This window comes from Eretmochelys imbricata, chromosome 6, assembly GCF_965152235.1.
Source record: "Eretmochelys imbricata isolate rEreImb1 chromosome 6, rEreImb1.hap1, whole genome shotgun sequence".
In the NCBI taxonomy this organism is placed as follows: domain Eukaryota; kingdom Metazoa; phylum Chordata; order Testudines; family Cheloniidae; genus Eretmochelys; species Eretmochelys imbricata.
Window position 1 is genome coordinate 98,039,684 of NC_135577.1, and position 15,930 is coordinate 98,055,613.

Genomic DNA, 15,930 nt, shown 5'->3' on the forward strand with positions numbered 1-15,930 from the left:
GGCACTTGTTTTCCATTTTTTGTTTTTTTTTTTCAAAACTAATGTTCATTGAAATCAATACCATTTTATGAAGAAAGATTTTATTGAAACAGCTTTTTCCAATGGAAAACTGTTTCAACATTTTTTTTCTGAGTAGCTCTAATAGTCCATCATGTAGCTTACACCAGATAACTTGGTTGAGAGCAATTTCTCAAAGCTAACATTCTAAGATATTTTTGCTATCAATCAGTAAGTAGGCGGTTGGAGGGGAGAAACAAGAGGGAGGGGGAAGTAAAATATCCATAGATGTGCATAAGAACGGCCATACTGGGTCAGACCAAAGGTCCATCTAGCCCAGTATCCTGTCTTCCGACAGTGGCCAATGCCAGATGTTCCAGAGGGAATGAAGAGAATAGGTAATCATCAAGTGATCCACCCCTTGTTGCCCATTCCCGCTTCTGGCAAACAGAGGCTAGGGACACCATCCCTGCCCATCCTGGCTAATAGCCATGGATGGACTTATCATCCATGAATTTATCTAGTTCTTTTTTGAACCCTGTTATAATCTTGGCCTTCCCAACATCCTCTGGCAAGGAGTTCCACAGGTTGACTGTGCATTGCGTGAAGAAATACTTACTTTTGTTTGTTTTAAATCTGCTGCCTATTAATTTCATTTAGTGACCCCTAGTTTTTGAGTTATGAGAAGGAGTAAATAACAATTCCTTATTTACTTTCTCCACACCAGTCATGATTTTATAGACTTCTATCATATCCCCCCTTAATCGTCTTTTTTCCAAGCTGAAAAGATGCAGTTTTATTAATCTCTCCTCATAGGAAAGCCTTTCCAGATCCCTAATCATTTTTGTTGCCCCTTTCTGAACCTTTTCCAATTCTAATATAACTTTTTGAGATGGGGTGACCATATCTGCATGCCTTATTAAAGATGTGGGCGTGCCATGGATTTATATAGCAGCAACATGATATTTTCTGTCTTATTATCTATCTCTTTCTTAATGATTCCTCTCCGCCTTACTAGAACATAGAGAATCTCCATTAATAGATCCTCCCGTAAGGGATGTCTCTATCTGCTCCTCCGCACCTGTTGGCTTCCCCCAGCCCTTAGTTTGAAAACTGTTCTATGACCTTTTTAATTTTAAGAGCCAGCAAACTGATTCAATTTTGGTTTAGGTGGAGCCCATCCTTCCTGTATAGCCTCCCCTTTTCCCAAAGTATTTTAGGATGTGTTTTGTTTTATTTTGTTTTGGTGGAGTAAAAAAAAGTTTGCTGCTGTAATAGGTCCCCCTAGTGGCAGCTACAAAGATAGTGGGTTGCTGTCGTTTGGCAATTTTAGGGAATCTGAACATGGCCTGAATTTCAAAAGATAAAGCTTTTGTCAATGATAGCATCATGCTTTGTTTTGTTTTTAATGAAGGGATTTCCTGAAGCTTGTGTCTTTATAAGAAATTTCTCTTTTAAAAAAAATTGTATGGCTATAGTTTGATAGAGATAAAAGGAGTAGAAAGATGCTCTGTCTGAAGTCTCCTTAAATATGTTTTATCATTAGCACCATTTCTTAAATTGTCTCCAAGAATATGCTGACGTTTCCACAACAATGCCAGCCCAAATCCATTTAAATTTCCTCCAGCGAGGTGCTGCATCAGTGTTTATGAGAAAAATTGCCAGTGCTGGTTGGCAAGCAAAAGCAGAACATAAACATAAGAACATAAGAATGGCCATACTGGGTCAGACCAAGGGTCCATCCAGCCCAGTATCCTGTCTACCGACAGTGGCCAATGCCAGGTGCCCCAGAGGGAGTGAACCTAACAGGTAATGACAAAGTGATCTCTCTCCTGCCATCCATCTCTACCCTCTGACAAACAGAGGCTAGGGACACCATTCCTTACCCATCTTGGCTAATAGCCATTAATGGACTTAACCTCCATGAATTTATCCAGTTCTCTTTTAAATCCTGTTATAGTCCTAGCCTTCACAACCTCCTCAGGCAAGGAGTTCCACAGGTTGACTGTGCGGTGAGTGAAGAAGAACTTCCTTTTATTTGTTTTAAACCTGCTACTCATTAATTTCATTTGGTGGCCCCTAGTCGTTTTATTATGGGAGCAAGTAAATAACTTTTCCTTATTCACTTTCTCCACACCACTCATGATTTTATATACCTCTATCATATCCCCCCTTAGTCTCCTCTTTTCCAAGCTGAAAAGTCCTAGCCTCTTTAATCTCTCCTCATATGGGACGCGTTCCAAATCCCTAATCATTTTAGTTGCCCTTTTCTGATCCTTTTCTAATGCCAGTATATCTTTTTTGAGATGAGGGGACCATATCTGTACGCAGTATTCAAGATGTGGGTGTACCATGGATTTATATAATGGCAATAAGATATTCTTCATCTTATTCTCTATCCCTTTTTTAATGATTCCTAACATCCTGTTTCCTTTTTTGATTGCTTCTGCACACTGTGTGGACGTCTTCAGAGAACTATCCACGATGACTCCAAGATCTTTCTCCTGATAAGTTGTAGCTAAATTAGCCCCCATCATCTTGTATGTATAGTTGTATAGAAAAAATGTATATTTTTTCCAATGTGCATTACTTTACATTTATCCACATTAAATTTCATTTGCCATTTTGTTTCCCATCAGTTAGTTTTGTGAGATCTTTTGGAAGTTCTTCACAGTCTGCTTTGGTCTTAACTATCTTGAGCAGTTTAGTATCATCTTCAAACTTTGTCACCTCACTGTTTATCTCTTTCTCCAGATCATTTATGAATAAGTTGAATAAGAAATGTCCTCAGCAATTAAACAGGTGTGAAAAGACGGAGATTTGGGGGTAGAAATATCTACTTATCTCTGCTGAGTCATTTTGATAACAGCCTCAGTATTGCTATGGGACTGATACCTTGCTTGCAGAAAATCTGCCTCCATTGACTTCACTGTGTCTGCTCTACAGCAGCTGCAAGGAGATACCTTATGTTTTCCTTTCCCCAGAAGATGGTCATGACGAGGGTTGTCTCCTTTAGGATAAGGGGAGATCACGGATGGAACATCTTTCCACTCCTGCCTTTCTCCTCCTCTCCTCTACACTTAGAGAGAGAGAGAGAGAGAGAGAGAGAGAGACTATCCATGGATACATGTGATAAGGCTTATTACAAAGGCACGCTGGTTCTTTGATAATGTGTCCATTTATATTCTAATCAACTCCTTTAATGCATAGATCTTATGCCATGAATTTTCCAATTCCAGTTTCAAAACCAAATAACTCATATGGAAAGACGTGCAATAAATCGTCTTCTTAGGCTCTTAATCAATTTAGGAGAACATAATGTCCATTCATTTGTAGATGTGCATTGAGAATGAGCATATACAGGATTTATACAGACAGAGGGCTGTAGCATGTATTATTCCATAATTATCTTTTGTTATCAGATGATATAAAAACAGGTCCAAGTTGCTGTAACAGAGACTATTCTAGGCTCCAAAGGAATGTAATTAGGTTTTTTTCTTCTTGCTGTTATTCAGTTCTGTACATAATAGTCTGAACATACTCTACATGATAAAGGTTTGAGGTGAGATCATGACTTGATTATGACCTTATTCTACTCTAGGATACAATAGATGTATTCAGAATAGATTTATGCTGAATAGGATTGATTCACTTGTAATAGTTCTAAACGAGGGTGGATTTATCATTGAACTTTTTGGTTGCTGCTGGCATTGTCACCTATAATGTGCAAGGTACAGAGACAGTCAGGATAGGTTTAGAAAAATGTAAGCATCTCCAGGCAAATTGGTGCTGGGTGATTGGAATATTGGACAAGGAGTCGGGATTTCTAAGTTCTTATATAGATTTTTGGGGGGAGTGGATAAGTCATTTGGGGGCCTGATTCTGTACCACTGAAAGAGTAGTAGCAGTTATAGTACTGTGATGGCACCTAGGAGCCCTAGTCATGGACCTGGACCCTATTGTGCTAGGCACTGTATAAATGCAGAACAAAGAAACAGTCCTTGCCGCAAAGAGCTTACAAGCGAAGTATAAGACAAGCAAAGTATAAGATAACAGATGGATGCAGATAGATGGGGGAGCAGAAGGAAACATTAAGATAATATTGGGCAGGATGACAAGCTTTGATCTCTGCACAAAAGGTGCCTAACTATTAACCTGTAGCCATCTTGTCTGGAAATGAAGGAGGACAATAAGGTAGCTTTGAGGAAGTTTAAGGTGCGCTCCCCCCAAGAAGCGAATGGCAGCTTTGCTATTGACTTCGGTGGTTGCAGGATCAGGCCCTTAAGCTGCAATTTTCAAACATGGGTGCATAAAGTGTGTGTATGTGTGTTCTTATTTATTCCAAACCAGTTCATTCATCCCTATTATTTGACCCTTTGTATCTTCTGAGTGTTTATTATTTCTACTGCACTAGGGTCTGAAACGTGCTGGACCCTTTCCAGAGTAGAAGAAACAGTCCCTGCCGTGAAAGATAAAGGCTGTGGAGGTATACAGCAGTGATTAGGATGATGACAGGCACATGTATTTATTTAGTTATTGATGGTTCTATTTTAACTTAAACACACTAGATCCCCTCTCCCTACCCTTTCTCCACAGTTCCCTCCAGCAGCAAATCTCAGCTTCCGATCCAGTGTCTGAGTTTTGCCAACCACAAGCATTTGTAATTCATGAATCATTTGCCCCCAAATAATGAAACTGGCTAAAATAAAGTGCTGAGCTTTGGCCATGCAGAGTGCCTTGATTTTCCTCCCTCCCATCATTTGACCTCCACAAATGAGAAGTTTACTAGCAGATGGTAAGCTAGTTTCTTGTACACCTCATGAAAGAAGGTCTTTGGGGTGGACAGATCTGAATGAGGAAACAATAGTTGCCTTCCTGAGTACAGCACAGCAATGGGAGAACGTGTGAGTATTTGTTAGTATTCTACCTGCCTTCATTGTTGAAAATTAGCCACAGATCAACTGCTTCAGCTTTTCCAATTCCTTGGAGTTTGCTTAGGCCTGGATTGAACTATGACTGTAACCTCTGCAGTGTTATTTTGTTTAACCAAGCAGACTGCCTATTCTTTAACCTGAAAGCCTCAACTTACATTTTCAGCAATTTGGGGTAGAGACCTATAGTACAGTTCCTACCATAAAGGAGCTTCCATTTGGATTGAGGCCTCTGAGTTCTACTGTAAAATACATATCTAACACTAATAATAACAATTGCAGCATGATAATGGGATAAACTATTTCCCTTAGAATTCCATTAAACACTTTCATTTGCACCTTTTCTCCTATTCTTTTCATCTGTCACACCACAGTCAACACTGAAGTCATAAATGTCTGATTAGATTTGTCCTTGTGCTGTTGCTTAATACAATCAGCCGTGGTTACTGACTGAGTGACAATGCCTATTTTCTGTACTATGAGTTTTATAGTCTCAGTTTATTAACCACCACTGGCTGGAGTTTAGGATCCTGGATTTAATAAAACAGAGTCATTTCCACAGCAGTTAAAAGGGGAGAAAACATGTTGCAGGAAACTTTTCAAAGATTTATGAAGGCAAAACCTGTATAACCACAACAAGAGATAAACCCCAAAGCACCAGCTTCTTGTGAGCACAGCCAGTGCTGGTATTCTTAAATGACTGGTCAATCGAAGGTCTTCTAAGTGTATTACCTAATGAGCAGCATTGCATGTGTTGCTTTTCTTTAATAGGTAGGAATTATAATATCTTTTTTCGTGTGCTTCCTCTGTGAGGGTGAAATTCATCCCATTGCTTGGGGCCAATACAAGGCCTATATACCAGTTACACTTACTTTCAGTGTGACTGTGACCCCCTGTGGGCTTCTTGTGAAGGCAGACAGTACGATTGACTGTCAATCCCTCTACAGGTGGGCTCTCCAACATATTCCAGGGCTGAATTAAACCCAATTTCTTTAGCAACTGGAGGAACAACCACAGTACCCTGTGATTTCTCCTTTAGACTCTGCTGACACACACAGGCTACTTCCAATCACAGAATAGGCTTGTGGGAGCCACTGTCACGCTGTGTGGTCCCAAGCATCTCGAAAAAGACTCTGTGAGCCCTTCATCATTTTATGTAGAAATTGTCCTGACTGATTAGGACAGCATGATCTAGATGGGAGCCTGGCCATATTAAAGGAGGATAAACTGTCACACTCAGACTCATGTTAGAATGTAATCCTGTTAGAGTTTCTCTACAGCATCACGTCATCTTACATAATTGAAAAGAAACCGCTCTTGACGGAAATAGGCCTGCAAGAAAGCAAAGCCTTGAGCAGCAGGTTAGCTAATCTTTCTGTTTCTATAGGAGCATGGCATACAGTAAAGGTATGTGGTAAATTTATCATTTGGATGCATAATAAGAAGCTAGGAGACTATTCGGGTGCTTGCTTTTTAGCTCTAACTGTTTTAGCCTAGGGGCTGACACCTGATGAGCCTTCCAAATAACCACAATAATCTTCAAGTACAAAGTTTCCTGTTGTAAGGCTATAATATCTCGGCTCCGAAACACAGTTACTAAACTCCCAAACCGTAGCGTTCCCAAGGGCAGCATTTGGGACACACTGTGCATTCTATGGCAGTAGTACAGGTATAAGCTTTAAGATGCTGTTTGCTCCTGAATTAAAGTTCTTGCACTACATTTAGAGATGAATGCCACTATGCTATTTGAAAAGAGACAGGAGTTTTTAAAGAGGATATCCTTATTCAGCTAGGTTTTCCTGTCCCCCTCAATACCATACTGAGTGCCTGTTGTAATTACTCATATTTCTTTTTGAAGAGACATTCTTTCAACAGTTGTCTTTTGGTCCAAATCCTGAAAAGAACTGAGTACCCGCAATTTCAGCTGAGATCAATGGATGATCAGCACCTCAGTATTTGGCTCATGAATTTCAGATTGCATTAAGCAAGGTGTGGTAGGGTAATGCAATTATTTAAGACATCTGTACTGAGGCTTAAGTATTAGGGACAGGGTAGCTTTAACAAGGCAACACTACCTTATGTATAAGCTCCTTTATTTTCAGTTTACAGAGATTTTTACTGAAAAATTACTGGGTTTTACACAAAGTATTATTCATTTTTATCTGATTTTCACCCTACTTTTGTATAATTCAAATATATAAAATTTACTTGTTTTATTAGGAAAATACAATACATTTTGCATGAGATATATGTATTACAATAATACATTAGTCTGTGTGTATATGCAAAGCTGCCTGTTGAAGTAAGGCTATGTGTTAGTCTAGAAGATACACACAATAAACAAACAGGCATGCACACAAGCTTTGAAGTGTGTGAGCATCTGAATGTACTGATGAATCTCATTCCCATCACACACATTTCAAGCTGTTAACAGATAACAGTTTAAAGATCTGACACACTAAAATGGGAAGAAAACAAAAGTCTGTATCAGAATACGATTCAGAACACAAGGAAGTATATGAAAGCTTTAAAAAGACAAAAACAGGAGAAAAGGCTGAAGTGGAGTGAATGCGCTGCTAATGGTGTGGACCAATTATTAAATATTTATAGGCTAATAGTTCTAAGTCGACAACAGTAAACTGTTTATTCAAATGAAAAGTTTTATTTGGGGATTAGAGTTATATTGTTTTCTTAAACTCAGAGGTGGCCTAGTGTTTTGAGTTCTGTTTTTGTTCTGCTGCAAATTACATTGATCATCGGAATTCAAAGTGTTAATCTACTAAATACTTTTTCCCTTCTTTCCATCCACCAAAATAAACCCTGATATTTACCCAGAACAATTATTAATATTTTTTGCACTGATTTTCACCTGTTTTTGTTGTAATAAACACTGATAAATTCCCAGGAAAAATTAAATAAAATAAAAACTGAAAATGAAGGACCCTACTCATGAAGTATCTTTCATAGCTACTGTATTCCAAATCATAGAATCATAGATATTAGGGTTGGAAAAGACCCCAGGAGGTCATCTAGTCCAATCCCCTGCTCAAATTGCTTTACAGAGTTAAAAAATTCAGTTATAAAGTTGAACAATAAATAATACCATAAGGAGAGAGAAATTAAGAGGCACAAGCCGGGGAGAAAAACATATGTTCAAAATCTCATGTATTCTAGTGCAAAGGAATTTTCTGCAGAATCCACCCACTGTCATAGACCTATGTAGCAGAATCTAAGCTTCATTTTAAATAAAATAAGTGTCTAACTTTCATGGTTGCAAAGAAAACCCTCCAAATATGAACTGCTACAGTGTTGCATTTCTGAATCTGTGCTGATATCATAAAATAATAACTTTGACGTGTGTAAACTATCTTGTTCCTCTCAATGGAATATTAGTTCTTAAGTCTAATGATGTCAGTGTGAGTGCCAGCATTATTAACTATTTCGCTGCTGATAGGTTTAGTAAAAATACTCAGATGATCTGCTGATAATCCATTAAGGTGAAGTGGTAGATACTTAGGGCTTGGCTACACTTGCAGCTGTAGAGCGCTGGGAGTTAAACCAGCCCTCAGAGACCTCAGCAGGGAAAACGCTGCCTTGTGTTTACACTGTCAGCTGCAGGTGCGCTGGCGTGACCACATTAGCAACTCTTGCAACGTGCCACAAACAGCAGTGCATTGTGGTAGCTATCCCAGTGTACACGTGGCTGCAGCGTGCTGTTCAAATGCAGGAGGGAGTGTGACAGGGAGCGTGTTGTGTGCATGTGGGGGGAGAGACAGTGTGTTTTGGGGGGCAGAGAGTGTATCAGCATGCTGTCTTGTAAGTTCAGACAGCAGCAGACCCCCCTCCGCTCCCCTGCCTCTCTCTCTCTCAAACACACTCACAGCAGCAGCATTCCACAGTAATGGTTTGCTTTGTCCTGGAGCAGATAAGCATGCCGGCTGTCAGAAATGGAGCTTTGAAGGGGGATATGTGCATGCCAGCAACCGAGTTCAAAACAATGAGAAGAGTGGCCACTTGACTTCAGGGGATTATGGGACATTTCCAGAGGCCAATCACAGCGCAGTAATGCAACATGTCATCCACACTGACACCCAGGTGCTTCAGCCGGGGTGCAGCAATCTTTATGCTTCTCATGGAGGTGGATTACCAGGAGCGCTCCAGCTGCGGAGTTCAAACGCTCTACTGGCCTTACCAGTGTGGACACCTCAGGAGTTAGGGCACCTGGGGCTGATTTAATGCACTCTAACTTGCAAGTGTAGCCAAGCCCTTAGAGTGTACTGCGGCAGAGAAGGAAATACATGGGAACATGGAGAGATCTGAACAGATCAGAAAAGGAGATTAAATGAAAAGAAAAAGTATACAGTGTGATTCATTAATTAGGGCTTGATCCTCTTCCCATTGATGTCAATGACATAACTCTTATTGACTCACAGGGGCAGAGTCAATTTCTTTTTCTTTTTTTTTCAAAACAAGAAAATACTTAAGCCTTTTTAAATTAAAATGTATGAGTTTTAATATGAGAATGTTATATGCAAACATAAGGAACTGATCCAAACCTCACTGAAATCATGGATTGTACATATTCATTAGGGTCTGTGCGCTCAGGAGTTGGACTTGTGCACAAATGAATGTCTGAACCATTTTTTACAATAAACCCATTCACCTCATGTGAATATATAAAACAGATCACTGCGGGGAATAAAAAGGGTTGAAATGAAATGATGTAAATTAAATATGAAAAATCACAACAGCTATGATTTGTACTCACTGCATTGGTTTTCCAAATTTTTTTCTTTACAGACTAGTACCAATTTTCATATACTCTGTCAACGTAACAAACATTCGCAGCATGTAGCTTAAAACGAACACCTGGTGGTTGCACATCTTTAAGCTGTATGGCTTTTATTTAGAAGGCCATCCATGGACTCCTTTGTAAGAATATTTATGTTCTGTACTCCCCTGTTCCCCCTGGCTGAAAATAGATTAGGAGTTTTCCTTGTGGGACAATAAATGGATAAAACAAATCCGATATCAAATATGATAAGAAAGTAGCTAATGCCACAGTTCCATTTGCTACTGGATCAGCTCACTTTTCCCCCCAATCATTTTATGTCTTTATCAGAGTGAGAAAATTCATCCATCTGGGGAAAGAATCGCTCCTAATATTGCAAGCAAAGAAATCCAATTCTTAATGTGTTTTTCGTGTAGCCTTCAGGGGACTGAATAATGTGCTTTATTAGTGACGCTAACTAGCACTTTCAATCTCAGCTTTTGACAGTGAAGTGGTTAATTTTCATTGAGCTTCCATCACTGCAAAGGAGTTTGGATCTAATATATTATTAGAATATTTCTGAAGTAATATTAACTCACTGTTTAATAGCATAACTATTTCCAGAACTCCAAAGAGTTATATGTTGTGTGAACAGAATATTCTTCCATTGATGTTCTTCTCTACTAAACATATCATGTTATTTAATTTCCTCTCTTGCTTTTCTTTAACAGGCTTTTCATATCCATCATCAAGCTGAAATGAAGACCTTGGAGGCTGAAGAAAGCTGAGTGCACCACTACCTTGCTTCAGAGAAAGGAACTACGGTCCAGTCAACCTTTCTCCTGACGACTTTTGGTAGCTTTAAATTGACGGTTGCCTACCTTGAAAGACACAGCTATTGCTTCTTTCAGTACTCATGGAGGAAGGCAGCAAAGTGTGTAACCCTGGCTAATAAGACTGTGGCTTTCCTATGAAGAGCAGAAGGCAGGCCAATCATAAAAGGATTATTTCACAGTTAGCCTCCAAGACTTTACCTCTGACCTGATCACTGGACACAAATACAAGGCAATTCCAGTAACCTGAGTTTTCACTACCTGTTCTTTATCATTGTTTTAATTTCTCTTTCTTTGGTATTCCATTTCTTTAAGTTCAAAATGGGCCCGTGGACGAGAATGTGGTCCAAAGATTGGGCTGCTTTCCTGAAATCCTGGCTAATAATTTTCCTGGGGCTCTGCATGCAGGTCTCCAAAACTTTGGCCTGTCCAAATGTGTGCCGCTGTGACCGAAACTTTGTCTACTGTAATGAGCGAAGCTTGACCTCAGTGCCTCTTGGGATACCGGAGGGTGTAACCGTACTCTACCTCCACAATAACCAAATTAATAATGCTGGCTTCCCTGCAGAGCTGCACAATGTCCAGTCTGTGCACACGGTCTACCTGTATGGTAACCAATTGGATGAGTTTCCCATGAACCTGCCCAAGAATGTCAGGGTTCTCCACCTGCAGGAAAACAACATTCAAACCATTTCTCGGGCTGCCCTGGCCCAGCTACTGAAGCTGGAAGAGCTGCACCTAGATGACAACTCCATCTCTACTGTAGGGGTTGAGGATGGAGCATTTCGGGAAGCTGTCAGCCTCAAGCTTCTGTTCTTGTCTAAGAATCACTTGAGCAGCGTACCTGTTGGCCTTCCAGTGGACTTACAAGAATTACGAGTTGATGAAAACCGAATTGCCATAATTTCAGACATGGCCTTCCAGAATCTCACGAGCTTGGAACGTCTTATTGTGGATGGCAATCTCCTTACAAATAAAGGTATAGCTGAGGGTACCTTCAGCCATCTAACCAAGCTCAAGGAATTCTCAATAGTACGGAATTCACTATCCTATCCTCCCCCTGATCTTCCAGGTACACATCTGCTGAGGCTCTATCTGCAGGACAACCAGATAACCCACATACCACTTTCAGCCTTTTCAAACCTCCACAAGCTGGAGCGGCTTGATATTTCCAACAATCAGCTCCGGATGCTGGTGAAAGGGGTCTTTGATAACCTCCACAACCTGAAGCAGCTCACTGCGCGGAATAATCCCTGGTTATGTGACTGCAGTATTAAATGGGTCACTGAATGGCTCAAATTTATTCCCTCATCCATCAATGTCCGGGGTTTTATGTGCCAGGGACCAGAACAGGTCCGAGGTATGGCTGTCAGGGAGCTCAACATGAATATGTTGTCATGCCCCACCACCACTCCTGGTCTGCCACTTATCACCCCAGCCCCTGCTGCCACCTTGCCAACTACACTGGTTCCCACTTCATCAGTTCCAACTCCAAGTGATAAATACAGTCCTCTCCCGCCCACCACATCCACACTCCCCACTGTGCCTGACAGGGAGGGTGGAGAAATGGTGACACCTCCCATTTCCGAACGGATCCAACTCTCCATCCATTTTGTGAATGACACTTGCATCCAGGTCAACTGGCTGTCCCTTTTTACCGTGATGGCATACAAACTCACATGGGTTAAAATGGGCCACAGCCTGGTAGGGGGCATTGTTCAAGAACGGATAGTAAGTGGTGAGAAACAACATGTAAGCTTGGTGAATCTCGAACCCAAATCCACTTATCGGATTTGTTTGGTTCCACTGGATGCTTTTAATAATTACCGAGCTGGAGAAGACACTGTCTGTTCAGAAGCCACAACCAAGGCTTCCCACTTAAACAATGGCAGCAACACAGCCTCCAGCCATGAGCAGACGACTTCTCAGAATATGGGCTCCCCCTTTTTGCTGGCAGGCTTGATTGGGGGTGCAGTGATATTTGTGCTCGTGGTCCTGCTCAGCATCTTTTGCTGGCACATGCATAAAAAGGGGCGCTACACCTCCCAGAAGTGGAAATACAACCGGGGCCGGCGGAAAGATGACTATTGCGAGGCGGGGACCAAGAAGGACAACTCCATCCTGGAGATGACGGAAACCAGCTTCCAGATTGTCTCCTTAAATAACGATCAGCTCCTTAAAGGAGATTTCAGACTGCAGCCCATTTATACCCCAAACGGGGGAATTAACTACACAGACTGCCACATCCCCAACAACATGCGATACTGCAACAGCAGTGTCTCAGATCTGGACCACTGTCATACGTGATAGTGAGGGGAAAGCGAGATGCATAGAACTATGAGCAAAAACTCTGGAAAAAAAAAATCCACACACAACAAATTACATTTGATAAATGTTACACAGATGCATTTGTGCATTTGAATACTCTGTAATTTATACGGTGTACTATATAATGGGATTTAAAAAAAAGTGCTATCTTTTCTATTTCAAGTTAATTGCAAATAGTTTTGTAACTCTTTGCTTTTTAAATCTTTAAAAAAATATTGCTGAAGTACTGTACAGGGTTGTACAATAAGAACCCAATGCCATGGCAAAGGATAGAAAAACTCATTCTTCAAACATTAACCACTTTGCTGTCGAAGCTGTCTGAAGGATGTAGGTCCCTAGGTAGTCCCCTGGTACAGGACATAAGTGTTCATTAAAACAGGGTCACTAGGGATGGGCAAAGCCAGTTCTAATAAAATGAGTACAACCCTCTCACCCAAACTCATAATGAACTTCTTCTGGGGTTCAAACAAGTTGGAGTAACTCTGTTCCCTATCTGTCACTTTCACCTGCCTCTGTATTTCCTGGTTCCACCTAGAAGTGGGAGTTCTGAAGTGCTACCAGAGAGGCTGTTTCAGTGGTGTATTTTTTTTTATATGGATGGAAACAAAGAAGTATCAAACACTTTCTGCAAGATTCAGAGTTCCCTGTATTTCTATTCATAAGAGCTAGTCAGAAAATGGTCCCAAAATATCAGATACATTTTCATGAGAATTTTTTTCCCAATTTTTCATTAAAATTAAGAAGTTTTACACATTTTCTAACCAATTTCAATGGGAAATGAGGGTGCTCACCAGCTATCAGGTGGCTCTCATCATATCACATCACCTTCTGAGAGAGCAACTTTCGCAGAACTAGCATGTTCAGATAAGGCCTGCACCTATGACTTGCTAAGTGCCGTCAACTCCTATTGACATCAAAAGTCCAAATCCTATGGTATTTGCCATGACTTAGTGGCAATATACCCTTCCAAATCACTGAAAGCCTCATGCAAAAATCCAAGGAGATCCATAGAAAGTCTTCCACTGGCTTCTGTGGATTTTGGATTAGGCCCTGAGTGATTTAGTGGCTTGAATAAAGTTCAGTACAGAGAACTAGGAAGAAACCACCTGGCAAGCGAGAAAGATTTTGTTTGTTTGTTTGTGTGTTTGTTTTTTGAAAGGCTCTCAGACCTACTATGAACTGAATTAACTTCAGTGAAATAATCACATCAAAGTCCTGTTGTTTTAGGTGAATGGAGATAGGCACTAACTAAACATTTGTTGAGTTGAGGGATTTGCATGGATACTAGTCCACGCTACCCCTTTTACTCTCCTTTCTTCAATCCTTAGTCTGTTGGCCACTTTTTCAACAATGATCTGTGCTTTAAAAGTAGCATTTGGGCCTAGATTTTGCTCACTTTTGCCCTCAGCTCTTCAGTTGGAATCAATTCTGCATCCCTGAGCTTGACACATGCTATATGGAACATCGTGCTTCTACTAAAATCATGATGTTTCTCTGAAAGTTACATAACGTTCCAGCAACTCCTGACTCCTGTGCTTGCCAAAAGCTCTGGTTCTCTTGCCAGCTCAGTGATGGATTTGATTTTTTTTTAATTCTATTTTTTAACACTTTGGCTCACTCTGTCTCCTGAGCGTAGGGAACACACACAAGTTCACAACAAAGAGGAAGAAGACCACACAAATATCAGTGAGCCCCTCATACAAAAAGCTCACAGGGCTTGTTTTCTAAATGTTTTCCAAGGGAGAAGGGAATGCATGCATGCATGCTTGCCACAGAGAGCACAGAAAGGTCCAGCAAAAGTTGGTATTCCACTAAAAATGGCTCATTAATTAGAGATTTAACAAAATCACTCTGAAAAATTTAGGATTATATGATCATTGATGGCTTCTTATGTTGGGAGAGAGAGCTGTGGTCCCTTCCTCCATGAATTTCACCATGCCCATCCCTGAATCCCAGCAGTCTTTAAGTGTGCAACTTCTCAAATGCCATAAAAACATTTCTCTTCTGCGCTGAAGAGATTAATCTGATCTTTAGTTGTAGATGGCAGAGTACAATCATTATCTGAGGAACTACGCCCTCCCCGCCGACACCTTTTATGATCCCATTTTGGAATTCCATTCTATATTCTGTATATTTGCTATTTTGTCAGGCTATAACCGGTATTTTAGGCAACCTGTGTGGCTACTGTAATAGTAAAGTCACTGAAATTTTGCTGAATAAAAGGCTGCCATATGATCTCAAATTGTGTAATTTTAGCTAGAAAAGTCTATGCAAAGTGTTTTTTCCTAGTATGTGACCTATTTACTCAAGATAACTGAGAGCAGGCTGTATTTTTTTGTTTGTTTTGTTTAATATGTTTGAGCTGCCAAGGCCCCACACGACGAGCAGTAAGACATGTGCATGTGCACACATCTGTGGCATGCGGTATACATGAAAGTTTATTTTAGATTAAGTAGAGTTAGTGAATTCATTCTGGGCATGGATGTAGTGTTTAATTTCACTGAACTAGCTAGTTATATGTTTGGTTTGAAAAAGCCATCTCACATATTTAATAATGGTTCCCAATCATTGGTATGTATACCAGTACTGGTACTTCCTGCTTCGATGTCTGATACCGTAAATACTTTTCTCTTCTGTAATTATAATCAGCTGTACTATAATCAGCTTAGTATATCATAGTTACTAGAGCTAGGTGAATTATTCACACCAAATTACTTCTTCAGTGAGTTTAGCCCTTTATTTCCCATTGTGAATTATCTATGCACAGATTGATTGATATGATTGTGCTTGCTATTTAAAAATTGTTTGATGAATACTCATGTGACTGTGATCCAGACTAGGGGTTGTTCACAAACTGTTCAGTTTGACTACCTCTTGGATTATTCATGGTGCGTGACTGGGCCTGCTAAATCACATGTCATTAATTCTGCTCCCTGTCTGATGATGGGAACTTTTATAAACAGCAGGAGGGAAATCCAAGAAATTTAAAAAATGACAGAGTTTGGGCTTCGGGTAGCGAACCCTTGTGCAAACATATTGGCATGGAGTGTTCATTGGACTCATTTTACAT

At 40.3% G+C, this 15,930-nt stretch overlaps 1 protein-coding gene across 1 annotated transcript; it reads left to right on the forward strand.

Moving 5' to 3' along the window:
* Nucleotides 1–10,853: 10,853 nt before the first annotated feature.
* Nucleotides 10,854–12,839, forward strand: FLRT2 (fibronectin leucine rich transmembrane protein 2). The gene has a single exon (XM_077820388.1). It carries the CDS (start codon nt 10,854–10,856, stop codon nt 12,837–12,839), a length of 1,986 nt encoding a protein of 661 aa, XP_077676514.1.
* The last annotated feature ends 3,091 nt before the right edge of the window (nt 12,840–15,930 follow it).